At 47.1% G+C, this 27,539-nt stretch overlaps 1 protein-coding gene across 1 annotated transcript in view; it reads right to left on the bottom strand.

Annotated features, from left to right (window-relative positions):
- HEG1 (heart development protein with EGF like domains 1) overlaps positions 1-27,539 on the bottom strand; it is an 89,543-nt gene that overhangs the window by 13,313 nt on the left and 48,691 nt on the right. Inside the window, exons 10-15 of the mRNA XM_077884081.1 lie at positions 23,614-23,717; positions 20,865-20,923; positions 20,462-20,622; positions 16,616-16,750; positions 10,471-10,513; positions 9,924-9,961 (exon numbers count right to left, since the gene is read on the bottom strand). Of these exons, the coding sequence (XP_077740207.1) occupies positions 9,924-9,961; positions 10,471-10,513; positions 16,616-16,750; positions 20,462-20,622; positions 20,865-20,923; positions 23,614-23,717 (540 nt within the window). The remainder of the gene's footprint in view (positions 1-9,923; positions 9,962-10,470; positions 10,514-16,615; positions 16,751-20,461; positions 20,623-20,864; positions 20,924-23,613; positions 23,718-27,539) is intronic.

Below are 27,539 nucleotides of genomic sequence, written 5' to 3'. Positions count from 1 at the left end.
ACCCAGAGGGTTTAGGGAAATACAGATGCCTGGTCCCCGGCCTCAGAGATTGCACTTTGTGGGGCTGGGCTGGGGCTGGGCAGAGAGGTGGTATCTCTGGCAAGCTTCTGGGGCCTGGTGCTACCAGCCTGCAGACCTGACATTGATTGCACAGGAGAGGGAAGCACACTGTCCTGAAAGCCAGAAAACCTCACACACTTGAGCATAAATGGCCAGGAGGGGATCTATCAAAAAGGTCACAGAAGCTGATGCCGCCTTGGGAAATTATGGCTAATTTCTATTTTCTCCTTTGCATTTTCCTATACTTCCAAGATGTTACTCATATGCTCACACACACACACACACAAACAACATCCTCTCAATCTAGAAATTGTATATATACGTGTACATACGTGTAATTTATTTTATACATATATATAATTTTTTAGAGTATGTTTGATGCTCTTTGGCAATTAGGTCTTATTACTGGGAATTTGTAATCAGCTTCTAGACAAGATGACCCAGAGATTTTTTTCCCTTCTTATCTGCTATCAAGTAAGTTCATAAACTACAAGTGATCTTTTGAACTTAAGACGGACTTTGGATTTATTATGAGGCCACATAAAGATCACAAGTGCACGGCATTTAAATCAACGTCACCTATAATGTTTACAGTCTTATGGGCGCTCTTATTAGGGTGAGACAGAAGGCAGGGAGTGTCATCCTAGGCTTGTCCATCCTATACTTTCTGGTTTGAAGAGATTCTCCAGAATGATGAACCTGGAATTCTTTTTTTTTTTTTTTTTAAGAATTATTTATTTATTTATTTATGATAGACATAGAGTGAGAGAGTGAGAGAAAGGCAGAGTGTGTCACAGGCAGAGAGAGAAGCAGGCTCCATGCCGGGAGCCTGACGTGGGACTCGATCCCGGGACTCCAGAATCGCGCCCTGGGCCAAAGGCAGGCGCTAAACTGCTGAGCCACCCAGGGATCCCCTGAACCTGGAATTCTTAATCTTACTTTCTCTTTGTCATTTGTTGATATTTCACAGTCTTTATCTTTTCTTTATTCTTTTTGTGATTTGATCATAGGTTGCTGCTGCTGTCATTGCTGTTGGGAGCTCACTGTGGGCCTTGGTCTTTTCCTATAAGCTACGTTGGTTCTTGCTTACATGCTCATTTGGGATGGAAACTAGGAATAGACTGTCTGCATAGCCAACCCCTCTCTGGGAACATTCACCCCCATTATGTGGAGGTTCTGGCCAGGGGTGGTCGTAGTGGGTCAGGCTTGTATGTGCAGCACCAACCCTGGCTACAGCTAACTGGTATGGATCCAAACTGGATCAGTCAGTTCCTTCCCAGGAATCTCAATTTGGTAAAGAGAGGGAGAGAATGAGAATGAGAGAGAGCAAGAGAGAGAGAGATAGAAAGAGAACGAGAGAGCGCTCATACTTTTCTTTCAAAGTGGCTGAGCCAGTGACACATACTCAGTGTCACATTGTCTGGGAAGGAGGAAAAGCCTGTACACAGACACACACAGCAAAGCGTGAAGATGAGAGATGAAGATGGAGTCAGGTTACTGTGTACTCTGAAGAGCAGTCCCCAACCTCTGGCTGCTGTGGTTCCCCACAATTCCCTGATTCTTATTCCTTCTGATGCTGGAATTCCATGACACACCCCAGGATCCTTCCAATAAACTGTCTTTTGTTGCTTAAGCCAGTGAGGCTTATTTACTCCAGAAGGACCTTAGCCAACTGTGTTACTGTGATTTATAATGAGAAATCATATATTTGGGTTTGCCCCCCTCCCTGGTACAGAGCTCTTAAAACTCTTGGAATGTCTTTTGTTATATTAATGAGGTGATTTTGGGGAAGCACCTGAGAGGGCCTGGGGGCCTAGAGAACTGACCTGGTGATGAGAGGGTTAGAACTTTCAGTCCCTACCCTCGTCCTCTGGAGAAGGGACAGAGGCTGGAGGTTGACTTCACCAATGGCCGATGACTTAGTCAATTGTGCTGACATAAAGAAACCCCCATAAAAACCCAAAGGGACAGAGTTCGCAGAGCTTCCACATGGGTAAACATGTAGAGAGCTGGGGAGCATGGCTTTCTGGGAAAGAGCATGGAAGCTCCACACCCTTCTCCCCCCAGGCCTTGCCCTATGAACCTCTTCTGTCTGTTCATCCTGAGTTACATTCTTTTATAATAAATCAGTGATCTAGTAAGTAAACTATTTATTTTCAGTTCTGTGAGCCACTGGAGAAAATGAATCCAACCCCAGCTGGGTATCATAGGGACCACTGATCTATATATGGCTGGTCAGAAGCACAGGTAATAGGCACCCGGATTTGCAGTTGCATCTGATGAAGGAAGGAGGACAATCTTATGGGACTGAGCCCTTAACCTCTGGGATCTGATGCTGTCTTCAGGTAGATCAGAAGTGTCAGAAGTGAGTTAACTGCTTGGTGGTGTGGGAAAAACACACATCAGAAATGAACGAATCAATACATCTTGTTTTAGAATCCTTGAACAGACCTTTCTAGGTGGCCACATTAATTTAATTTTATTCTTTTTTTTTTTTTTTTTAAGTAGGCTCCATGCCCAGCACGGAGCCCAACTTGAGGCTTGAACTCATCCCCTTGAGAACAAGACCTGAGCTGAGATCAAGAGTCGGATGCTTAATGGACTGAGCCATCCTGGCACCCCTCATTAGTTTTATTTTAAAATTCATTCATTTCTCCCCATATTCCCCCCTCACTGAGCTCATTAGTAATGCATAGTTAGAATTTTGTCTTTTAAATCTTTTTCCATTCCCCTTGAATCAGCTTTCCTTTAGAATCTCCGTTCACAGCATTTTTCCTTCTCTATGCCTTTTTTTTAATGTTATCTTTTTTTTTTTTTAATTTTTATTTATTTATGATAGTCACACAGAGAGAGAGAGAGAGAGAGAGGCAGAGACACAGGCAGAGGGAGAAGCAGGCTCCATGCACCGGGAGCCCGACGTGGGATTCAATCCCGGGTCTCCAGGATTGCGCCCTGGGCCAAAGGCAGGCACCAAACTGCTGCACCACCCAGGGATCCCCTCTATGCCTTTTGAAATGTATCTTTCTCACATCTATAGGCTGTATGAGGCCATACCTACAAGTGGATGGATTCAGAGCAGTGTTCCCCTCTCCCAAGCCCTGCTTCCTTTCCATTCTGACACTGAGCAAGGTGGGTCAAGACTGCGTGAGATGCTGGCTTCAAAGTGAATGAGGTTTGCAGCTGACTTCTGGACAATTATCTATTTTTCTTCCTAAGCGGCTTAGCGCTGTCATCTTGGATGTTTATGATGAGTGACTGACTCCTGCCAACACACTGGTATAAATCTTTTTAAAGCCCAGTGTAACCATAGACTAAACATCCTTAAAAGATACTTTATACACCTGCCACCAGATGGTGGGATGGGAGGGAAGACAATGTTGAAGACCCTTAAGGTGAACATTCTAGTTTCACTGGAAGCCAAGGAAGAGGACCATACGTGGGGAAAACAGGCTCTAAATCCTTGCTGGCCATGCTAGGAGTCTGGTGGGGAAGGGTCTGTGCTGGGGGAAACACAGGACCTCTGAATGGAGAGAATGCCCTACAAAAAGGCATGTTACGAACATAATAAGAGAGATGGGTAAAAACGTCTGCAGCCAGACAAAGGTGATCTAAGACAATTATGAGAGTTCTGGAATCACAAAGTGACAAGAACCTCAAAATAGAAAAATGGCTTGGAAGATGAGAATATTAAAAAAAAAAATTAAAAAGGTAGTAAGAGGGGAATGGTACATCTGCAAAGCAGAATTTCATAGTTACGGAAAGTGACCTTATAAAATTATATAAATAAAAATATTGTGCAGCCACTAGGTTTAAAAGCAGGTTACAAAAGAGTATATTCTGTTAGAGAGATACATAAATATTCTGGAAAGATATGTAAAACCAGTGCTTCTCAGACTTTAACATGCATACAAATCTGCATATTGATCAAATCAAGGCATCTGGTTAAAATTCAGATTCTGATTCTGTAGGTCTGGAGTGGAGGTGAAGCCGGCGCTGCTGGTGCCTGGGCCACGCATCGTGGCCGGGGAAGACACCCAGGTATCAACAGTCGTGCTTAATGGGTGAGGAGACTACTTACTACAATTTCCTTCTTCCCCTTCAACTTATATCTATTTCTAACTTGAGTTTAAAAAGGAAAATTAAAAAAAAATAAATTAAAAAAATAAAAAATAAATAAAATAAAAAATAAAAAGGAAAATTAGGGCAGCCCCAGTGGCTTAGCGGTTTAGCATCTCCTTCAGCCTGGGGCATGATCCTGGAGACCCCGGATCGAGTCCCACTTCGGGCTCCCTGCATGGGGCCGGCTTCTCCCTCTGCCTGTGTCTCCGCCCCGCCCACCCCCCTGTGTCTCTCATAAATAAAATCTTAAAAAAAAGGAAAATTAATGGGTATGTGTTATTTTATATGATAATAAAACAACATTAATTATTCTAAAGAGAGAAAAGAGGGGAAGCAAACCTAGAGGATGTGCTAGATGCAAGGGGACCTGATGTAAAAGCCAAGCAAAGGAGGAAATGCACGCCTGAGAAAAGGCGAGCAGCCAGGGGAAGCCAGGGGTAGAAGGCCAACTTGCTTGGGTCTGTGGAATAAACAGACACAATAAACAGACACGTTTGATGTGGAAAGAAAATAAAAAGAAGCTCAGGGAGAGGTGCAGACGTGAGCTGGAGGGTGGGTGCAGGGGTGCAGGCGGCTGGCCTTGCCAGGTGCCCACAGGAGTCCACTTGGGCCCGTGCAACCTCCTACCCCTGAGACCGAAGAGCTTGTGAGAAGGGTTTGTCCTACCTCTCCAGCTTGAAAGAACAAGGAATGGAATCTGCACGCAACTAGAAAGCTAATAGAAACTTTTAGAAAGGCAGGCCATGGCTTGTGCCTAAACTCAGAATATCATGGAACGGGATGACTCCCAGGAATGTAGGAGAGAGGGACTCTCAAGACTGTGACTTGGCCAAACGGGATGGGATGACTCCCAGGAATGTAGGAGAGAGGGACTCTCAAGACTGTGATTTGGCCAAACGGAGCCGGGCTCTCCACCTCATGGGACTTGGGTAGGGCCTTTGTCCCCAAGAAGTCTGCATAGAGAAGAAGCGATTCTCTCCTGCAGAGAATACAGCCTCAGCCCTCGCCCCGGGAAGGCACTGTCACCGGTGACGATAACAGAAGTGACTGTGGTGAGAGCCCTGTTGTTTGACACAAAACACTGAGTGACAAGCCACTGATTGCACAGGGCGGCATCACCGGGGAGGGGGTGAAATTCAGGTGTTCCCCATTCCTTAACCAACCCCGAGGGCAGGTGCTGTTTATTATCAGCCCCTATTCACTGCCTTGCACCACTAAAACAGGTGCAAAAATCATGCGGTGACGTCAACACACCATGGAGGAGCTACCCCATGGCTGGGACAGAGCCATCCGGATGGCAGCCTGCCCTCTGCTGGACATGATGATGACAATTTGGGTGAAAGGGGAAGGAAGAAAAGTCTCAGGATCAGAGAGAAATCCTGGCCCAGGCCAGGAGTCCACAAACACAAACACAAAGGGTGGGGTGGGGGGAATGCAGGAACTTAGAGAAGAGTCAATGGATGGATATAGGGGTAAATCACCTGCAGACTACCTAGTATTTGATGAACTCTGAAAAAGATCACTAGATGCCACTTTGAGCAACGCCCTGCAGCTCCCTTCCTTTCCCTCAACCCTTTATGGGGCTTTCCCCTAGATCCATTCTTCCTCCACGGTTCACGCTTCCATCCACCAAGAAATCGAAGCCTTTTCTGGTACAGCCTATTTAGGGAGCTGTTTGACTCGAGGAGGTCTGAAGCACTGGCTCACGGGAGGCCTGTCAGGGCCAGGAGGCGCCAGGAGGACTTGGCAACGGGCATCGCCCACCTCCTGCTCCCTGGCTCAGCCCCGGGGCTCCCACGTCTCCGCACTCCCACCTGTCCACTCCCTCTCTGCCACCTGACGGGCTCCTCTTCCAATAGGGTGCTTGCACCTGGGATTCAACGCTCCCGTGCCTTGGGCCCTCCTCCCTCCCTCCCTCCAATTATTCTGAAGCCCTTTTCCATGGCGTCATCTGAGCCTCTCTGTTTCTAACACTTAGAAGGTTTCAGACTAAGGTGTGCAGGCTTGTGGTGCAATCACGACTCTTAGCTCTAAAATCCCCTCTTTCAAAAACCTTGACCATTTTGCAGGAGTGTCCTCGCATTGGGTGAACAGCTCTCAAATATCTTGAACGTCTTGCCTGATTTCGGCCTCCTCTTTCTACATAGAAAGTTCTAGGCTTTCTTCTATTTTTGGGTGCAGGCTACTCCGTCCTGGGATCCGTTTCAGAGTGCTCTACGGCTCAGTGCTGGCGTTAAGAAGTGAGATGCACACCAGAAAGCCAACGAGGCAAATCCGTACGTATCCCAGGCAGCCCCTGTGACGCACAGATTCCTTCCTGAACATAAGCATTAAAAGATCCTGAACCCAGGTGAAAAGCTTGCCTAAGTAGTGATTTTTTTTTTTTTTTTTAGAAAAGGACATACACCGCTTTCCATACTGTTTTACATTAAGCCAAATCTCAAAAAAAAAAAAAAAAAAATCCTGAAGCCTCCAGTTATGGAATGGATAAGTCACAGAAATAAAAGGTCCTGGGCCCCCTGGGTGGCTCAGTGGGTGAGCACCTGCCTTCAGTTCAGGTCGTGATCCCGGGGTCCTGGGATCGAGTTCTGCACTGGGCTCCCCGCAGGGAGCCTGCTTCTCCCTCTGCCTGTGTCTCTCATGAATAAATAAAATCTTAAAAAAAAAAAAAAAGAACTAAAAGGTCCTGCATAGGGAACGTAGTCCGTGGTCGTGTGATAGTGCTGCATGGTGACAGATGGTCGCTACACATGTGGTGAGCACAGCATACTGCACGGACTTGTCAAATCACGATGTCATACACCTGACACTAAAGTAACATTGTGTGTCGACTCTACTCCAATTTAAGAAAACCCAACAATGAAAGCTGCCTTTTGTTTTGTCTGAAGATCTAATTGGTTTTGTTAAATGTTTCATGAGTCAGGGAGTTCCCTCTAGCAAGTGGAGAGAAGCTCCTGAAGCTACCGTTTCAAGCACTGATATTGAAAAATAATTAAAAAAATAAAAAAAATTTTGACTACTTTTTAATTTTTAAAAAGCCTAACCTTTGATAACTTCCTCCTCTTGGTTTTTTTTTTTTTTTTTTTCCTCCTCTTGTTAAACTGAATACACCTCTGCGATGTTGTGATATGGTAAGAAATATCGATTTGGTCTTCCCTCCTGGTTCTTAACATAAGAGCTCCTAAAATCCTTGAAATTTCTCTCTCTTTTTTATTTTTATTTTTATTTTTATTTTTTTTAAACATTTTTTAAAATTTTTATTTATTTATGATAGTCACACACAGAGAGAGAGAGAGAGAGAGGCAGAGACACAGGCAGAGGGAGAAGCAGGCTCCATGCACCGAGAGCCCGACGTGGGATTCGATCCCGGGTCTCCAGGATCGTGCCCTGGGCCAAAGGCAGGCGCCAAACCACTGCGCCACCCAGGGATCCCTCTCTCTCTTTTTTAAAAGATTTTATTTTTATTTATTCATCAGAGACACACAGAGAGAGGCAGAGACACAGGCAGAGGGAGAAGCAGGCTCCCCAGGGGGAGCCTGATGCAGAACTCAATCCCAGGACCCAGGGGGATCATAACCTGAGTCAAAGATAGAGGCTCAACCATTGAGCCACCCAGGTGCCCCAAATCCTTGGAATCTGAGTGAAAGAGGTGACAGTGACATCTTTTCTTATTCATAAGGTGCCTCTTGCAACCACACCTCAGTTTATGCTAATGAAGTAACTCTTGAGGATGGGGCTGGTTGCCACAGGAAGCAATCAGAGGGTTGGAAATTTCAGCCCCACCTCCAACCTCCAATGGTCAATGACCAATGATTTCATAAATCCATACTCTGTAATGGAACCCCACCCCCCTAAAAATCCTAAACAATGAAGTTCAGAGAAATTCTGGGTTGGTGAACACATAAAGGTGCGGGGAAGGTGGTGCACCTGGGAAAGCCTGGAAGCTTTGATCACCTGCCCTATACCTGCCCATGCATCTCCTCCATGTGGCTGTTCCTGTGTATCCTTTATAATCAACTGGTAATATTAAGTTTCTTGCACATGTGATCCAACTCCTCTGTATCTGTAGGCTCTGGATGCTGTTCTAGCAAATTACTGCACCTGAGGAGGGGGTCATGGGAACCTCGGATTCAGGCTGGTGAGAAGTTCCAGAGGCCTAGACTTGGGACTGTCTGAGGTGGGGCCAATCCTGGGACCCTGAGACCTTAACCTGCGATGTCTGGCACGAATTCTGGAAAAATGTCAGAATCACCTGGTGTGAGGAAAACCTCCACGCATTTCGTGTGTGAGAAGCTTTGTGAGTAAAAACCAGTTCATAATAGCATGGGCCACCGTTTGGTGTCGACTTGGGTCCGTCACGATGAGTATCTGTGCTTATGTGCTTTTATGGCACGATAGTGTCGTTAGGGATTACTAAATAAGATAGGGTTGTCTACTGCTCAGTGGCCCCAGCTTCCTACTTAAAAAAAAAACCCAGACATTAATTCTGTGAGCTCCTTCCTCTGTTCTATAGGACTCTAAATATATCTGCTTCTAGAAGTGCTTCCTGAGTCTTTCTCTTAGGCTGTCCACTGTAACCTCTTGCTAGTTTGCAGTCAGGATAAAGCCAATGCCCCAAATCGCCAGTCATCCTAGATGGATATGCAATTCCAAGTCTCCAGACTCTGGCCTGAAAGTGGCTCCATGCTGGGCACGTGGACAGACCTTTACGTCAGTTAAGTCTCTAAGTTTTTTACTTTATTGTTTTATTTGGTTAATTTTTAAATTTATGCTCAAAGAAAGTACAATAAGGAAACTTCCTAACAGAAAGCTTTATGAGCAAAGAAAATACCAGTGAAGACATGAACTGCCAGGGATACTCCCAGGGAACAGGAACTGGCACTTTTACACGTGTTAAATAAGACCACGTCTACTTTTGGTCCAGTGAACTTCGAATATGGACTGTTGGCACACTCATCTATAGGATGAGGTCAAACTTATCCTAAAATAAAGTACTGAATGTTATTATTCCCATTATATCCTAGATCCCAGAATTTCGTTCCATAATTTCTCAGCTCTGTTTTTTTTTTTTTTTTTTAATTTCTCAGCTCTTGATATTAAAAGATGTCAGTGAAAGTGATCTTGAATGAGTCACACTGCTTTTCTCAAGGGACTGAAGCCACCCTCCATCCTGCAGCCTGACCTGATTCTCTTCATCAGCGGCTGTGCTGCTCTGGGACACCTGCTGCTTCCACAATGGATACAGATTAGAGTCTAAAGCCTCAGGCTGCCCATCAGACACCCCAACAGCTTGGTCCCCATGTACTCTGCCAAACTAACCCTCCACTCCGTCGTCTTCTCCTCCTGTCCCCAGCCACCCCACACACACCGTCCCTGGAACCCCACTGACCCAGGCTGCCCCCAGACCTTGAAGATGTTCTTGCTGCCTGGATTCCTTCTCCCTCCACACCTGCCAGTCAAAGTCTTCCAAAATCTCTACTTTCATCCACTCCAAGAAGGACTCAGGAGGCTCTTCTACTTTGCTAGGCATGCTTGCTCCCTCCCTCCCCGCCTCCTACCTAATTTCTTGTATTAACACCCCACAGTCAGGGCTGTTTCGGAATGTGCTGGAAAGCGCTCGGCTTTCCGCATACCTCCCAGCCCAGGAGCTGAAAAGTAAGGGAAAGGGGTAGAGACCCAAGTCTTGTGCACGGACAACCATGCCAGGGCTTTGCCCTGCCACCCCCTTATTTCTGCATACTCACGGTTTCCACAGTTGAGACCACCAAGCCCAAATGGGCAACTGCAAGTCAACAACAACAACAAAAGAACGAGAATTAATTTTAAAAGTCAAAAGAAATAACTGAGGCAATCTACCCAAGTAACTTACTTATTAAAGATTTATTTTAATTAATTTATTTTAGTTTCAGAGGTAGAGTTTAGTGATTCATCAGTTGCATATGACACCTGTGCTCATTCCATCATGTGCCCTTCTTACTGCCCATTAGCCAGTTATGCCATCTCCCCACCCACCACCCCTCCAGCTACCCTCAGTTGTTTCCTAGAGTTAAGAGTCTCTCATGGCTTGCCTCCCTCTCTTTTTCATCCTATTTTATTTTTTCTTCCTTCCCCTGTTGATCCTCTGTTTTGTTTCTTAAATTCCACATATGAGTGAAATCATAGGATATTTGTCTTTCTCTGATTGACTTATTTCACTTAGCAAACACCCTCTAGTTTCATCCATGTTGTTACAAACCCAAGTAACTTCTAAATAAGTTCAAATTCATCAGAATAAATGAGCAGGGAGCCTACCTCATACAGGTTTCATTTTCAAGCCTATATCCATCTTCGCATGCTAAAAGAGAAAAGGAAAATCCATGAATATGATCCAGGTTGGCCCAAACTGACAGTTATTAGACACCAGCCGCTTTAAAGTCCACAAGAATCTTCTAGAACCAGAAGTTTACAAATAGCTTTAGAATTATCTATAACCGGGGGATCCCTGGGTGGCTCAGCGGTTTAGCGCCGCCTTCAGCTCAGGGCGTGAACCTGGAGACCCGGGATTGGGATCGAGTCCCGCATCGGGCTCCCTGCAAGGAGCCTGCTTCTCCCTCTGCCTGTGTCTCTGCCTCTCTCTTTCTCTGTGTCTCTCATGAATAAATAAAATCTTAAAAAAAAAAAAAAAAAAAAAGAATTATCTATAACCTGTCAGCTCAACTCTTAATTTTATCACAAAATTGTCTTAAACCTATGAGTGGCTCTCAGTTTGCCATGTATAAGAAAAAAAGGATCGTGATAGCAATCGTAATATCTACCTTATAGTTTCTTGGAGGGAATTAAGTAGAGCAAGGCATGCAAATGGCTTGGCATGGTGCCTGGCACATAATTACCACTGAATAAATGATTATAGTTATTACTGTCCAACGAATGCAATTCTTTTGGGAAGTTCTCTGTGGCCCGTGTACCATCCTTCCATATGCACAAAGACAAATGATCTACCTTCTTTAACGTAAGTCAAACCTTTGACCTGCTGTTGACTCCATCAACCCCTTCCAAGAGGAAGAAGGAGCTGTGCCATCCTCTGGGACACGGTCCTGGTGGGTGCCTCAATTTTCATAGGAGAATGCTCGCCCTGTCTATCGTCTGTGCAGGGGATTCTGGACATACGTAGGGGAGTGCTAATCAGCACAGCACCCAAGAACATAATGTGGAACCCTCTGGTGGTGCTGCTCAGGGACTGAAGGGCTGTGGCCCAGCCATTCCTGGGGTCAGCAGTTCTTGAATTTATTTGAACACAGAACATTTCCAACACTAAATAAGCTGATGGAACAGCATGAACTATAATGCATGCTGAGATGAAAGCAGACAATAAAAAATGGCTTCATAGTCAAATTCATCGCTGCAAGAAGTGATAGAAATTCGTTTCATGAATAATGTACGATACACACTGCATAAAAGATCACAGATAAGAGAAGGTACATAGCGTAGAGCGGGGATCCCTGGGCAGAGAGACACATGCTAATGGTGAGATGTGCGTGTCAGCAGTGCACACCGCTGGGGCGGGGGGTTGGTGCACACCCTCCTGGGCCGGGACGGGAGCTCTCTCGGAGGCATTCTGGATGCTCTGTTACGGATTAACGCCTAATAATATCAACTTAGGTAGATGCACTCAGTGCTGCTCTTCCTTCTGTTTTTAATGTTAAATGCTAAATTTTTCTGGCATCTATTTTGTTGTCAGAGATCACTGACATGTCACTAGAGTTGACTGGAACAGTTCAGAAAACGCTGCTCTAAATAGTCTGCGATTCTCTTACAGCAAGCAGATCGTGAGAGCTGCAAGCCTGGACTGAGCTGTTCTGGCTCCACAGAGCTTTTCTTTTCTTTTTATTATTATTATTATTATTATTATTTAAAAAATGTTTTTTTAGATTTTTTTTTTTTTTTTTTATTTATTCATGATAGTCACAGAGAGAGAGAGAGGCAGAGACACAGGCAGAGGGAGAAGCAGGCTCCATGCACCGGGAGCCCGACGTGGGATTCGATCCCGGGTCTCCAGGATCGCGCCCTGGGCCAAAGGCAGGCGCCAAACCGCTGCGCCACCCAGGGATCCCTAAAAAATGTTTTTATTGGAGTTCAATTTGCTAACATATAGCATAACACCCAGTGCTCATCCTGCCAAGTGCCCCCCTCAGTGCCCGTCACCCAGTCACCCCAACCCCCACCCACCTCCCCTTCCACTACCCCTAGTTCATTTCCCAGAGTTAGGAGTCTCTCATGTTCTGTCTCCCTCACTGATATTTTCATTCATTTTCTCTCCTTTCCTTTTATTCCCTTTCACTAATTTTTATATTCCCCAAATGAATGAGACCCTATAATGTTTGTCCTTTTCTGATTGACTCATTTCACTCAGCATAATACCCTCCAGTTCCATCCACATTGAAGCAAATGGTGGGTATTTGTCGTTTCTAATGGCTGAGGAATATCCCATTGTATACACAGACCACAGCTTCTTTATCCATCATCTGTCGATGGACACCCAGGCTCCTTCCACAGTTTGGCTATTGTGGACATTGCTGCTATAAACATCGGGGTGCAGGTGTCCTGGCGTTTCATTGCATCTGCATCTTTGGGGTAAATCCCCAGCAGTGCAATTGCCGGGTCATAGGGCAGGTCTATTTTTAACTCTTTGAGGAACCTCCACACAGTTTCCAGAGTGGCTGCACCAGGTCACATTCCCACCAACAGTGCAAGCGGGTTCCCCTTTCTCCACATCCTCTCCAACATTTGTTGTTTCCTGCCTTGTTAATGTTCCCCATTCTCACTGGTGTGAGGTGGGATCTCATTGTGGTTTTGATTTGTATTTCCCTGATGGCCAGTGATGCGGAGCATTTTCTCATGTGCTTGTTGGCCATGTCTATGTCTTCCTCTGTGAATCCACAGAGCTTTTCCTGAGCTACATTCTCTTGCATCAGGGGCTCTTATAAATAGCAACAGCATTGGGGAAGTCCCTGGGACTTGCTGCCACGATACCATACGGTAACCTCTCAATGAGGACGCCCCAAAGAAAGTTCCCTTGGGCCTTCGGTCCTAAAAAGATGAGGATGCTTCTGAACAATTGTACTTTATTTTATGGACACTCTTTCTAAAGCCCTATTTCTCTCTTTGCCTCGGTATCCAGGAAGCTCAGAACTTGAGCGAGTGGCCTACCTTTAGCAAACATGTAGGACCTGATAGCCTATCTTTCTGCATCTTTTGCAACAAAGTAGGGCAAAATCGTCACATCTGCTTTAGGGAAGGAGGAACGAGGCCCCTCTCCCATATCTTTGACACCTTTGAGTCTGCTGAGGCCTTCTCTAAGGAACAAGCTGGGCACTCCTGCTTCCCTGGGTGTGGAGAGCATCATGCCCTGGCAGTCCTCATGCTACAGCAGCTTGTGGGAGCCGGAAAGCCACCCCTGAGCGCCCCATGCATGGCTGTGTCTGCAGGCAGCTTCACAGGCACCGCTGGTGTGCCCGTGACTCATCCCCATCCATCTCAGCACTGAGGCAGGCTGATGTCACACCAGCCTGTTCTATTCTGAACACTTCTTCCTGGAAATGTTTTTACATCAGATCTACCCACCCAACCCTCATCTGCTGGGTGGGAGCTTTCCACCCTGTGGCTGTCATCCAGCCAGACGTAACGTCCATCTGTTGTCCTGCCTACAAGCTGATGGGCTGGGCTGTTTTCACTTGGCTTCAGAAGTGGCCCGACTTCCTGGTGTTAATGGTACTTCTTTACTTCAAATGGGTTTGTTCAGTCATTTCATCAAAGACAGAGTGACCACGGTTCTTGGAGGAAAAGCTCATCATAAGATGCTCCAGTGCTCCTTAGGCTCTAGCTCCTCTTCACATACTAGCAGGACTCTGACCCGTGGGGCACTGAAGACAAAACGAATGTAGCAACAGCTGGTAGTAGTACCCAGGCCAGGCTTCCCATACTGAACTAGTCAATGCAAATCTCTGGCCTTTTTGTAAGTAAGTGGCAGAGTCTTCAAGACTCTTGTTTCCAAGACCTCCTACTCTTGTCCGATCCCATTTGCAGACCCGTCATCCATTTGTTAACTCGACAGACATTTGTTAAAGCCCACATTTGTGCTAAGGATATTCTAGACATAGGTCTGGCTTTCAAGGCATTGGTGAGAGAAAGAGGCCTGTCAGAAGGACACCTACTTTAATTTTAGGATGCTTTGGAAGTCTGAAGACACGGGGAAGCTATTTTATGTGAGGACTATGTATGTGTACAACAGAGAGCAATATAGGCTTGCTAACGTATAGCTTTAGGAAACACACCCACACACCCCTATCCTCCATCTATACTGAGGACTGACCTCAGATTTGAGGTGTCCAAAAGGGGCTTTATTTTAAACACCTCTGTGCTCCAGCACCAATGGCCAGAAGGTGTCACTGCAACCCATCAGAACCCAGCCAACAGGGCTGTGGCCCAAGGAGCTGCCGATTCCATTCATCAGAGGCCTGGTGGCCACGGATGAAAGTCCAACCAACAAGGATACTGCAGAAATGAGGCTTTGCAGGGACCTTGGCAACAAGCCCGAGAGCTGACCAAGGAATCCTCGTGCTGCATCTTGGCTCGTTACTTGATAAACAGAAGGTTGCTGGATGCTGTGTCATTGCATCTGGAAACATCTTTGACAGTCCTGCTATCGCTAGTGCTAGTCTATCAGCCAGACAGTTAAGAAATTGCTGACTTGGAAACAAAGGCAATCGGCGGGGGCCAGCCAGAAGCAAAGGTGGCAGGGCTGTCAGAGACTCCAGAGACTCGGTGCACCGGGGCCACCACTCCCATGGGCCCCATTTCTGTCCATTACCTTCCCAGCCCCCCAGCACGTGGATTTAGCAGAGTTCACCTTCCCACAAGAAGCGGGGTTCAACAAGCCCCAGTTTCCAAGAAGAGCGAGGACTACTTTGCATGAAACCAGGTAAGATGGAACAAGGAAGAGTCATTTCTTTGCATCAAAGAGGCGGACTGACTGTGCGCTGATAAACGCCGGGAGGCCGTCGTGCCTCAGGACTGCAGGCCAGCACACGGGGTCAGCCTCCCCTGCCGAGCCCACCACAGGGCCTGCGTGTGCAGCACACGGTGCGCGCTTTCAAAGCCCCTGTGCTCAGCCTCAGTCAGGAGGTCTGAAGGTCAGTGTGCTTTCATCCTCTCCTGATGGAACCAGTCCTCTACCGGGAAGTCCTGATAGAAGTAAGTGGCACGGCCCCTCTCCCTAGCATGTGACTTTTACTCAGAGTCCAGCAACACGGTCACCAGCAGGCGCTGGCCAAGCAGGAAACCTGTCCCTTTTACATTCTAATGTGATGTAATGCTTGGAGCTACCTGACGGACTTTGTGTCTGTTGCTAGTTTGGGGATTACAAATTCCAGCAGGCTTTTATAAAGTCAGGGCTCGGGACTTGCATTAGTTTTGCCTTCAAGTGGCATCCCTGCCGCGCACTCACTGAGCACCCTCTGTTTCTAACTGAACAAATGTTAGTCCCACCTAAATGGTTAGCAGAATTACCTTTCTGCCCTCACACCCTTTGTGAAAACTTTAAAACTGGAACTCACTAAATCGGCCCCATCCTGCGTGAAATACCAGGGAGATGCTAATGGCTTACAAAGCACCTCCATAGGGCAGCCTCGGTGGCTCAGCGGTTTAGCGCCGCCTTCAGCCCAGGGTGTGATCCTGGAGCCCTGGGATCGAGTCCTGCATCGGGCTCCCTGCTTCTCCCTCTGCCTGTGTCTCTCCCTCTCTCTCTCTCTGTCTGTCTGTCTCTCATGAATAAATAAATAAAATCTTAAAAAAAAAAAAAAGCACCTCCATATACACGGCCTTCCTCAATCCCTAGAACATCCAATGGAGCACCGCTATACCCATTTCACAGAAGGGGAAACTGAGGCTCAGCGAAGCAAAGCTGTCTTGCCCAAGACGATACATGATCTGCAAGGCAGAGTCGGGCGCTGACTCCCCTGAGCCTTGGCAGTACTTGGTCCACTGGGCCTCAGCTGCCTCTAAAAGGGACAGGCCTGACTCCGTGTTGGGTTTCCGTTTATGAAGATTAGCAGACAATAGAATAAAGCTTTGGGAATTAAAACGATAATTTTCCTAACTTCCCCTAAGTGAAAAAAAAAAAAAAAAGAAAAAAGAAAAAAAAAGTCCCTGCCATAGGCATTCCCATTCTCTCTTCTTTTCCTCTGAATGTGATTGGCCGGACCAGCTGCACCACTCAGAGACAGCACTATTGTTCGAAGGAGATAACACAGTCCGTGGGCAAAATACCAAGTTACCCGCAGCTGAGAACGGGCACAGCCAGAGCAGAGAGTTTGGGGCAGAGGAAAGCGTCTTCCCTGCGCGGGGTCGGGCTGCAGGCCCCCCCCACCCCCCACCCCCGGCCCCGAGAACTTGCTGGCACCTCGGCAGGAGTGATCCATCTTGTTGAACTGGAAGTAGCCCGACTTGCATTGGCACAGGGCGACGCCGTCCAGGTCTGTGCAGATGGAGGTCTCTCTGTCACATTCTGGAGTCTTCCGCTTGCACAGGCTGCCCGCTAGAATGCAAAAACAAGACGGTGAAACAAAACCAAACCTCCTCCGCGTCAAACCTTGAGATGCATGAACTTTTCTATTTAAGGAGGCCCTGGGAACTGTTTCCAGAAAGTCGGCCTGCTGCAAGGCTCCCTTCAGAGGCCCACTCGGGGACCTTCCCTGTCGCCCCACAGCCCGTCCCCCGAGCATGCCACGGGACAGAGGTGCAGACAAAAGACACAGGCCTGGCGCCCGAGACCCCGGCACCCACTGTAAACACGACCCTGGACGCGGGGACGTCTTCCGTAACCCCCCGCTGGAGGGGCGGGCACAGAGCCAGGAATCGTGCCCAGGCCCCGTGAGGAAGCCGTGAAGCTCACACCTGTCCCACGTGGACGCCTGCCTCTGAGTCTGCTCTGTGTCTGCGTGTCCTGGAGGGAGGCAGAGGGTGGCCGCTTGCCCACAGATGTGTTCCGAGGGTCGGACGCCCCAGCATCACGTTCTTTGATTAGGTTCCCTGTCTGTCTCCCCACTACTCTGGCGGTTTCTGGGGGCTTATGCATCTCTGGGGCTTTGGGACCTTGCACGGAGATGGTCACACCTTGCACGCTGAAGGCTGCTGTTGGGCCCTGGGTCCCCAGGCCATCACCACGGAGGTTGGGGGCAGAGGAGGGCAGAGGAGGCTTGCTACCTCCCTCCCTTTAGGGCTTTACTTTCTACATACAAATCTGCTCGGCTTGTCCAGCTCTGGACACACGGGCCGCGCTCATTTCATGGAGGACAAAAGTTATCTCCTTATTATCAGAAAGTGTTCATGGTTGGGCATGTGGCCCTCTCCGAGGCTGTGTACGGCGGGCCCTCTCCGAGACTGTATACAGCAGGCCCTCTCTGTATGCAGGGGACATACCAGGGGAAGCTTACTATCTAAGGCCTGACAAAAACACACATGTGAATGGGGGACACAGAGAGCAGAACAAAAACCAGCAGCTAACTGGAGAGTGAGCAGAGCTCCTTTCCAACCAGCTCAAGGGGAGGGCAATGCTGAGATCCGCTCTTGCTGCCAGGAGGTGAGTGCAAGTTGCCAACGGGGAGGGCCGCTGAAGCGCGGTGTGTGCATATCATGCAGGGAGGCATGGTCCCCCTTCTCCCACCTTACAGAAGACACCAACGATTCAAAAACCAGGTACCGGCTCTCATTGTGGCAAAACTGCCCCTCCTGTGATGACGTGAGGCGCCACCCATGCCAGGTCCCTGCATCTGCCTCCTTTCCTGAGTCCCGAGAGCTTGGGACCTGCTGGATGGCCTGGTCACAGGGAGGTAAGTTTAGGACACAGCTTTGGTTTTCATCACTGCATTTCCTGCCTTTATCATTGGAAGCTGGCTGGCTAAAGCAGAACTCTCTTTGTGTGTATGATAGAATTTCCTTTGTTTATTGTGAAAAGTTTGTATTTAAGAGAGAAAATTTAAAAAAAAAAAAAAAAAAAAGGAAAAATCTCACCAGGATAACTGCAACGCTGGCACTAGAGAGGTACCAACCCCCACAGTTCCTCCCCTAAACTTGGTGAGAGCTTTGCCAGTCCTCAAGCCTTAACATAAATACTTTTGGGGCAAAAGGCTGGTGCTAGCTTTGTCCAGCAGCCAGCCTGGGTTGCCTGTCCCGATTAGATATTTTCTGGAAGCCAATGTCACATTTTCCTTCCATCCTGCTCATTAATCTAGGCTGCTGGCAAATACCACTCGCCCCACTGAAGCAACTCTTCCTTGCACAGAAGCAAGGAAAGTTGGCCTTGCCTCTGCAACAGAGGAGTTGCTCTCCTAAAAATCCTTAAAGAACATCCTGTCGTAGGTCAATCAAATGCTACCACATCGAATCTCATTTTCATTTCAAGCCTGGCAATGTGATTTTTCTACAACCACAATTCCCATGGTCGTTCCGGGGCATAACATCCGCCTGACAGACCATGAGAACGTATGTACATCTGAGGCTGCGACGCTCCTTGGGGGATTTCCAAAGACTCTAAACCTTTGGAGGCATGAGAGCTGCAGTTCTTTGGAAGGTGAAGAACTGAGGAAGCGGATATTTTGCGAATTGAATGGTGAAGACCTGCCCTTCCAATGGCATTGTTCAGAGTAGCCCAGTGCTGCCCATATGTTGGAAATACTCAGATGTCAGAACATGACCCCTCCTGCTTGTCAGAGCTACGGCTCCAGCACTCAGAAAGGTGAGCAAGAAAGAGACAAAGCTCGGTATGCTGGCAAAACCTGGAGAAGAACTGGGAGGGAAAACAGAGAAATGAGACTCTTCAGCCAAGATACATGGTTGTCTTTGTTTTCAAGGGCTTTCAAAGGGGAGGTACAGAATGCGGATCGGCACAGGTCGGGGGTGAGGGAGCATATGGGAAATCTCCGTACCTTCCTCTCGATTTTGCTCTGAACCTAACACTGCTCTAAGAAAATGAGTAAGTCCTAAAAAGCAAAACAAAACAAAGAATGGGACCTCGGCAAAGAAGCTAGGGGCTTTCCCGTAGGCCACATCCAAGCAGCAGAGAGAATGGCGTCAGGGAGTGACCACCGCTACTGTAATAAGCAGGATCTTACAAATCCATATATGTGGCTGTTTGATATACAAGACATGAAAATGCATTTACTAGGGACGTAAAGGTAACCTGGTGCAATGTTGATCGCAAAGGATCTCTAGGTGTTCAGTGAATTGAAAGGTCCCCTTCCTACCCACCAGGGAGGAAAAATTGGGACCTTTGAATCATTGGCAAGAGAAAGTAAAATCAAAAAGTTCTTGCCTCAAAGTTTAGAGCACAGTATAATGGAGCATATAGTTTTCAGTTAATTCCCCAGCGATGCTAAATGATAGCAACTTCAGGTCCAGAAAGCTCAGCAGCTTTTTTCCCCCCAAAATGAACAACTAGCCTTAAAATGGGCTAAAGCTATAGTGTTTATCTCAGGGTACATGGTTAACCCCCAGCTCCCAGGCTCTGCTGTGCATAGGTCCATGAGGAGAGCCCTCTGGATCAGCACTCAGAAAGCCCTGAGCCACTGGGTATGTCCTGGATCTTCCAGCAGTTACAGCACCAAACCTGCTCCTTGCAACTTCCATCGGTGTCTGGGTACCAGATGGGGAGGCTCACAGATTCTGCATCCTTCGCTAGTCCTAACTGTGTAGCACAATTTGCTGACCAGAGCCCACTTCTTTTTTTTTTTCTTAATTTTATTTGTTCATGAGAGACACGGAGAGAGGCGGAGACACAGGCAGAGGGAGAAGCAGGCTCCATGCAGGGAGCCCGACGCGGGACTCCATCCTGGGTCCCCAGGATCAGGCCCTGGGCCGAAGGCAAGTGCTAAACCGCTGAGCCACCTGGGCTGCCCTTCTTTTCTTTTTTCTTTTATTTTCTTTTCTTTTCTTTTTTCTTTCTCCCTCCCTCCCTCCCTCCCTCCCTCCCTTCCTTCTTTCCTTCCTTTTCTTTCTTGGCTCAAATGCCCAGTGTGAAGCCCTTACATGAGGCTTGAACTCATGGCTCTGAGATCAAGACCTGAACTGAGATCAAGAGTTGGATGCTCGACCCCCAAATGCCCCCCCCCCACTTAACACCCATTTCAAACATAGACGGGCTCTATGACAAACGTGTTGAACCCCAGCCCTGAGTGCCTTACACTCCCGTCCTAGGTCTGTACCTAACTAACCACATGGGCAGGGTCTTCCCAGGAGGCTGTTCTCTTACCTTTAAAGATCCGCCTCTGAGATCCCAAGAGTTGGCAGGCCTCGGCAGAGGAGCTACAGGAGTTGACACATTTCTGCATCCCGTCGGCCAGGTCAAACAGTGTCACGTTGGAGGCCAAGGAGAAGGTGGTTTGCAGGGACATGACCACCACATTGGACTCCCTATTGGCAAAGTGTGTGGGTTTTTAATTGTCCTCAAATGACATGTGGGCCCCAGGGCTTGTGGAAAGAACATGCATCTCCTTTCTCCAGGAAGGGAAAGGGAGAGCATGGAGGTCCAGGGACCTTGGCCTCGGGTCACTCTGTGGCTTGGTCAAAACAGGGCCCAGTTTTGTTGCTGTCGCCTACGTTATGATGGCCTCCCCTTTGTTGTAGACTGGTTCACAAGTAATTCCGTCGCTTACCTAGAAGCATGAACTGTGGATCGGGTGTAACCAGGTAACGTTGAAAAACACATATTTAACTGAAAGGAAGAACAGGAAGGTCGTTAACTGTGAGTTAGATAAAAGCCTTAGACCTAGAACCAATTTCCTATTTTCAGGATAAAATAGGCATTTTCCAGCCATCAAGTTATCAGCAGGCAGCTTTACAGAGGAGTGGTGTCCTTTTTTTTTGTTCCCTTCTTAAATGCCTCCCTGCTCTTGTTCTGTTGTTCTCTGAGTACAAAGGGAGAGAGGCAGATAGTAAATCAGTGGGGAAAATCTTGGCAGGAAATGATGTTCAGAACAGCACCCTTGGATGCAAAACATCTTCAAAGGAACAGATCTCTTCTAAGACCCAGGGTTTCAAAAAACTCAGAGGCAACTGTTTATTTGGACTTTGCAGAGTGAACAAGGTTCACTGAAAGAGGCTTCAGCTACCCCAGGTCTGGCAGGCCCGACACAGACCCTCATAATCTACAGTGAGTTGACCTAACTCAAAGATAGGTCCTCTTCAAAAGGGCTCTCCAAGGGAAATCACATTACGCGGGTCAAGAGCCCCTTTTTGGAGAGCAAATTAAGAATGACTCTCCCTGTGTTTGCCTTGTGCCCTCAGAGAGAGCAGAAAATCCCTCTAGGGCATAAAGTTCCATGCCTGCTTTTCTGCTGCCCCAACAGTAGGGGCTTCGGAAGGTCACAGTACCTTGACCTGTGCAGCGTGCCTGTCTGCAAAGCCGGTGTGTCAGGCACACTTTACTCTTCATAAGATGGATTCAAACATAGGATGTTATCAAACCCTTTTTCGCCTTGTGGGACATTGCTCTATATTCCGACGGGCAATGATTTATTGGTATAATGATTTTAAACTTCTTTTTCCCAGGGGAAAAAGAGAAAAGGCATATTTCAGAACAGAATGGCATCTTGGGGAGGGCCACTTAAGTGGCTTCTCTAGTTACTGCTTAAATCTTCACTTTTCTTGGGACTGGAGATTTCATATCACCAATAAATTATACATTCATACTAGGTGAAAATGAACAAGTCAGGTTAGTCACTGAGCGCCGTATACTGGGAAGGACTGCATCTCTGCACAGGGTTCTAAGCCCCTGTACTACCCAAGAAGGAAATATTGACCTCCAGTACAACCAAGAGGCAGCTGTGCTGGAGTGACAAGAACACCAGGTATAGGATTAGTAGACATAATATCCTGCTGTATAGGAAAGAATTTAACCTCATACAAAGAGAGGTCTGGCCCTTGGCTTCCAGGAAGTAATCAACAAGCTTTTGGAATGTCTTGCCTTTGTCTACCTGGAGGCCTGGCCACTCCAAATACCTAACAATGTGACTTACGTGGGGGCTTTGGGTTATATGGTATCAGCCTGACCTCCAGAGGGACTGGAGGCTGAGGCCAGCCATACAAGCAGTTGGCTATGTCCACATATTGGCTCTAGGCATCAAGGTTCAGGGGAGCTTCATTGGTTAGCAATACTCCATGAATATTGTATACATCATTGCCAAGGGGAGTTAATACAATACAACACATGGGGAAAAGACAACTGGAAGCATCAAACTTGGAATCCTCCTTGACTTCGCCCCATGTCTCTTTCTTATGGCTGATTGTAACCTGGACCTTTTCACTGTAATAAACTACAACTGTGAGTTTAAGAGCTGTCAGTGAGGTCTGAGTCATTACAATGAATTATCAAATCTGAGGGTGGTCTTGGGGATCTTCAAACTTGCAAATGGTGTCAGCAAAGGGGATAGTCTAGTGGACTAGTCCCTAACTTTGCACCTCTCTGTGTGAACTCAGGCCTCCCACTTTTTTAGCTGTAAAGGTGTCACTTTTATAGGAGTGAGGCATCTGGCAAAGTGCCTGTCATAGAGTAGATGCTCAGTTTTTATAGAAATGGAATTGAAATCTAAATTTTATTTTATTTCTTAAAAGATTTAATTTAAAAAAAAAGATTTATTTATTCATGAAAGACACAGAGAGAGCAGCAGAGACATAGGCAGAGGGAGAAGCAGGCTCCCCTCGGGGACCCTCATGTGGGACTTGATCCCCAGACCCTGGGATCACGACCTGAGTCAAAGGCAGACAGATGCTCAACCACTGAGCCACCCAGGTCCCCCTGGAATCTAAATTTTGCACAAATAAATTCTACAGTCCTATAAAACCCTATAGGTTTTGGCTAATATACTCTTACCCATAAAGAGCAAGTAAAGACGAGGAATCAAAGGCCCCTAGATAATCTATGCACTGAATTCTCAAGCCTAGAAAATCAGGATGAACTGTTATGCCTTTGGCATTGCCCCAAGGAAAAAAAAGCATTCTTCTCCCCAAGTTTGGAAACACAGAGAGAAAGTCACACAGCATGTCGAATGCAGATGGAATAGTAGGATTTTCTGGATCTTTCCTCATTGCCAATAGTTCTTATTGGTACATACCATCTAACCATCTGTGACTATCAGTCTGTACATGGAAAAGAAATGCCAAGGCACTGGTAAAGGGTGCATGTGAGGGCACATTGAAGAAACGCTTCTATTGGCACCAGTGGTTCTCAGCACCTCCCTTCTATTTCTGAGCAGCTTTTAATTTTATCATGACGTTTCCCTTCCAAATATAATGGAAATGAACATCTTAGGAGATATAGCTGATCTCCATGAGGTTCCCAATTCTGAATGAAATCTGTTCTAGAAAACAAAGGACTTGAAAGAAGATGCCTCTCACGAAACTTACTGTTTTGGTGATCTCATTTTCAACTTCATGTAGGTCTGCGTGTTTCTCCATGGTGGTATTGAGAAATGTTTTCTTTAATTTGAACTCTGTCACGAAGGTTCTAACTGAAAATGAAAACATAACCCGTTAGACCACGCGACGGGCTGACCTACGCATGGTTGCGTGTTTGTGAATCTCTGGTGTATCACTCTTTCCTCCACCTCGCAGGACAATCTTGGTGCATGTCCTTCTTGAGGGGAGAGAACCCCTCTCCCTCTTCTAGCTCTGCTCTAGGAAGATGGGCGCCCGGTTGAGCTGAGCAGGAGGCTCGGGCCGAGTCAACCTTTGAGTCAGAAACTCCAAGGAGCCTTTTGCATGTGTGCACGGGCTGCTGTGAGGAGCCACCCCGACACCTCTCTAGTGACCTCCTACATAATCAATGCTACAAAGTTGTGACAAGGAAGAAAGACCAGTTGGCTTAAATGACATAACCCCAGGAGGAGGAGAGGGGATGTGGGGTCAGGCCTGAGAAAACTCTCGACAGAGGAACACTCTTGTCCTCTTGGCCCATGCTGTGAAGCCCTCAGCTTCAAGGGTATGCTTTGGTTTCCTCTTCTGGTCAGTGTCACCCCACCAGCCCCCATCCCTCTCGCTCAGAGGAAATGCCCATTTTATCACTGATGAAAGAGACTTCCAGAAATCAGCTCACTGACTCAGGACAACCGGGGGTGCTATGGAGGAAGGTGCCAAACATCCTCCACTCTGGGGGCCACCAGGCCCCACAGTCACAAGCCATGCAAGGCAAATGCCCCATATTCAAGATACTGCTGAGGTCAGGCCTGAAAGAAAGCAGCCCCATTTTCAGGGCCCATTTCACTCATAAAATAAACTTGTACTTAATATCAATTTGTGCTGCCTGGGCCTGGGAGGCAGGAGGGATGGATCTTACAAACGGGCAGGCGACAAATAATTAGTATACCCTGCTTTCTATCTGCCTCTTATCTTCCTTTTATATTAAGTTCTTATCTTTCCCTCTGGACAGGGGGAAAAAAAAGACCCCAAACCCAGAAACCCACGAAGCTGCTCTATCACAGAAAGCTTGCCTGCTGAATTAAGAAAAAGGCCCACAAATGAGCCAGGGAACACATTTAACATCTTATACTTACTGTCTAAAGCCCTTAATCCTTATTTAACATCTTTTTGCTTGTTCTACAGTTCAGTGAAGCCAGCTGCTCAGGACTCTTTCTGAGCAGCAGGGAGCTCTTTGAAAACATTCTTGGCCAAATGAAAGCATTTCAGCATGCTCTAATTTGCATGTTCCTCTGATGTTTATGAACAATGAAGCTAAATGACTTGAAAAGGGAAAGATGATTGTTAACACAAAAGAACGGCTCTCCCCCTGATCCGTGGAGCTTGGGGGACACTCTGGCACACAGGCTTCCAGAAACACAACCCTGCTCCTTCATCTTCCCTTTCCAACTGGTCCGGGCTGATACCCAGACTCTCTGGATGGAAATACATGTCTTGTAAATGTTAAGTGCACAGACCCCCTCCCGAGTCATGACGTACATGTGGCCTCTGCTTTTAGTGCAGCCAGAAGACAGCCACACACAGCGTCCTCCGGGCCCCCACACCCTGCCTGGCACACTGACGTCCTCGTGCTTACCTTCCATCATCTGGCGATTTTCTACTTCACATTCAACTGTTGATTTGCATGGGTTCTATAAATGACTTTTAAATTATTATTTATTTTTTATTTTATGAAGTTTTAAACTTCAACTCCAATGTAATGAAGATAGTGTTGTATTAGTTTCAGGTGTACCCTACGGTGACTCAACAATCGTGTGCATCACTCATGCTCATCAGGACCAGCGCCCTCCTCCATCCCTATCCGCTATGTCACCCATCCCTCCACCCCCTCTCCTCTGGTAACCATAAGCTTGTTCTCTATAATTAAGAGTGTGTTTCTTGGTTTCTCTCTCTCTCTCTCTTTTATATAAATGATTTTTTTTTTTAAGATCCATAATTATTACGTTGTATTCAGAGTACTTCATGTTTTCGTTGCTTTCAATTCTGGTCCAAGAGGTTGCGGACTAAATGATACCTCCCGTCTGGAGAACTCTACCATTTTCAAAGCTTGCTCAGAGACTTTATTTCATTTGATCTTCACAATAACCTTGAGTGGGAAGCAGAGCAGTTGGTAATCTGATTTTACAGATGAGAAAATTGAGGCTCAGGAGTCATGTGCCGAAGGTGGTGGCTCTGGAGCTGGAAGCTGGGCAGTGGGGGGTTCCTGGCAAGGCCGTTTTTAACAGTGCTTCAAAACAAAATCATTCCAGCTTCTCCATTCTTTTTTTTTTTTTTTTTTTAAGATTTTATTTATTTATTTGAGAGACAGAGAGTGAAAGCATGAGTGGCAGGTGACAGGGAAAGGAAAAGCAAACTCCCCGCTGAGTGGGGTGCCCGACCTGGGGAGCCTGGCCTAGGGAGGCTGACCTGGGGAGCCCAACCTTGGGAGCCCGGCCTGGGGAGCCCAACCTGGGGAGCCGGGCCTGGGGAGCCCAGCCTGGGGAGGCCGACCTGGGGAGGCCGACCTGGGGAGCCCAGCCTGGGGAGCCCAGCCTGGGGAGCCCGCCTTGGGAGCTCAGCCTGGGGAGGCCGACCTGGGGAGCTCGACGTGGGGAGCCCGACCTGGGGAGCCTGACCTGAGGAGCCCGACCTAAGGAGCACGACTCAGGGTTTGATCCCAGGACCCTAAGATCTTGACCTGAGCCTAAGGCAGATGCTTAACTAACAGAGCCACCCAGGCATCCCAGCTTCTCCATTCTTAAACCACAGACTCCTGGCCTATTTCTTCCAGGGTGTAGCTAAATGGAATAGGTTACCCCAAACAAATAAACTATTAGAGTTTAGACAGTCTAACAGTTTAGACTATTAGAATATAGACAGATGTCTATTTTCCTAGACTTTTTTCCCCCTTAAATCATGCTTTGACTTGATCCTTGTATTTTAAACAATTTCCAAAATTCTACCACTATTTTTGTAAGGTACTAAGTGTTTGAAATACATTTCTAGGCCCAAGATGGAGCTGCTCCTGCCCAGGGTGCCACATCGGCAAACTGAACCTCCGAGTCCTCTAAACGCTCCCGTGACCAGAAATGTAGTGTATTCAGTCAGCCAATCCCCCAATACCAAGTCCACTCTGGGCTCTGTACTCACTCCCTTGTCTTTAATCTTTCTAAACAAGGTCACATATGCAACCCTGGCCAGTCGTGCCGTTTCAGAAGTGATGCCGCTTCTCATCCTTGCCAGACCCCTCAGGGACAGAGCTCTACTGCTTGGGAGGCCCCCGACTCCCCCAGTCCACGGCTGTTCTCCCTTAAATAAAGGACATCAAATTCATTATCCAACCGTGTTGTTTTGTCATCTGACACAACCTCCCTAAAAAAGTCTGATGATTCCCCTCAGCCTGTGGGCAACAGGAATTCATGCAAATAACACTTTTCAAAGGTCACAGACATTTGTTCTCTCAAAAAAAAAAAAAAATTTACTGAGCACGTTTTGTGTGTTAAGTCTCACACTGTTCAGTTTAGGATGACTCAAAGATGAGTCACTTTACCTGCCAGTTTCCTTATCCAGCTGAGATCACTCTATGTTCTGCACTTCTAATCTCTGCAACAAGTTATGTATTGAACTCCACACGCTAAAGCAGAGTTATGCCCTGTGTGCAAGGAAGCTCTCACGATGAACACATTATCTTGTGATGGGAGTTGTGGGCTGGAACGTGGCCTCTCAAAAATCAGGTGTTCAAGCTTGGCCACTTAGCCCCTTGTCAGGACCTTAGCTTTCATTTGCGTTTGCTTTTTAACCTGTAAGCCGGAGATTATATCTAAAATCAACCAGCTTTAAGACAAATTAGGGAATGAAATAGGACCAATTATATGGTT

The sequence above is a fragment of the Canis aureus genome, chromosome 35 (genome assembly GCF_053574225.1).
Source record: "Canis aureus isolate CA01 chromosome 35, VMU_Caureus_v.1.0, whole genome shotgun sequence".
NCBI lineage: Eukaryota > Metazoa > Chordata > Mammalia > Carnivora > Canidae > Canis > Canis aureus.
Note: the sequence above shows the minus strand (reverse complement) of the source record. Positions and strands in the feature narration are given on the sequence as shown.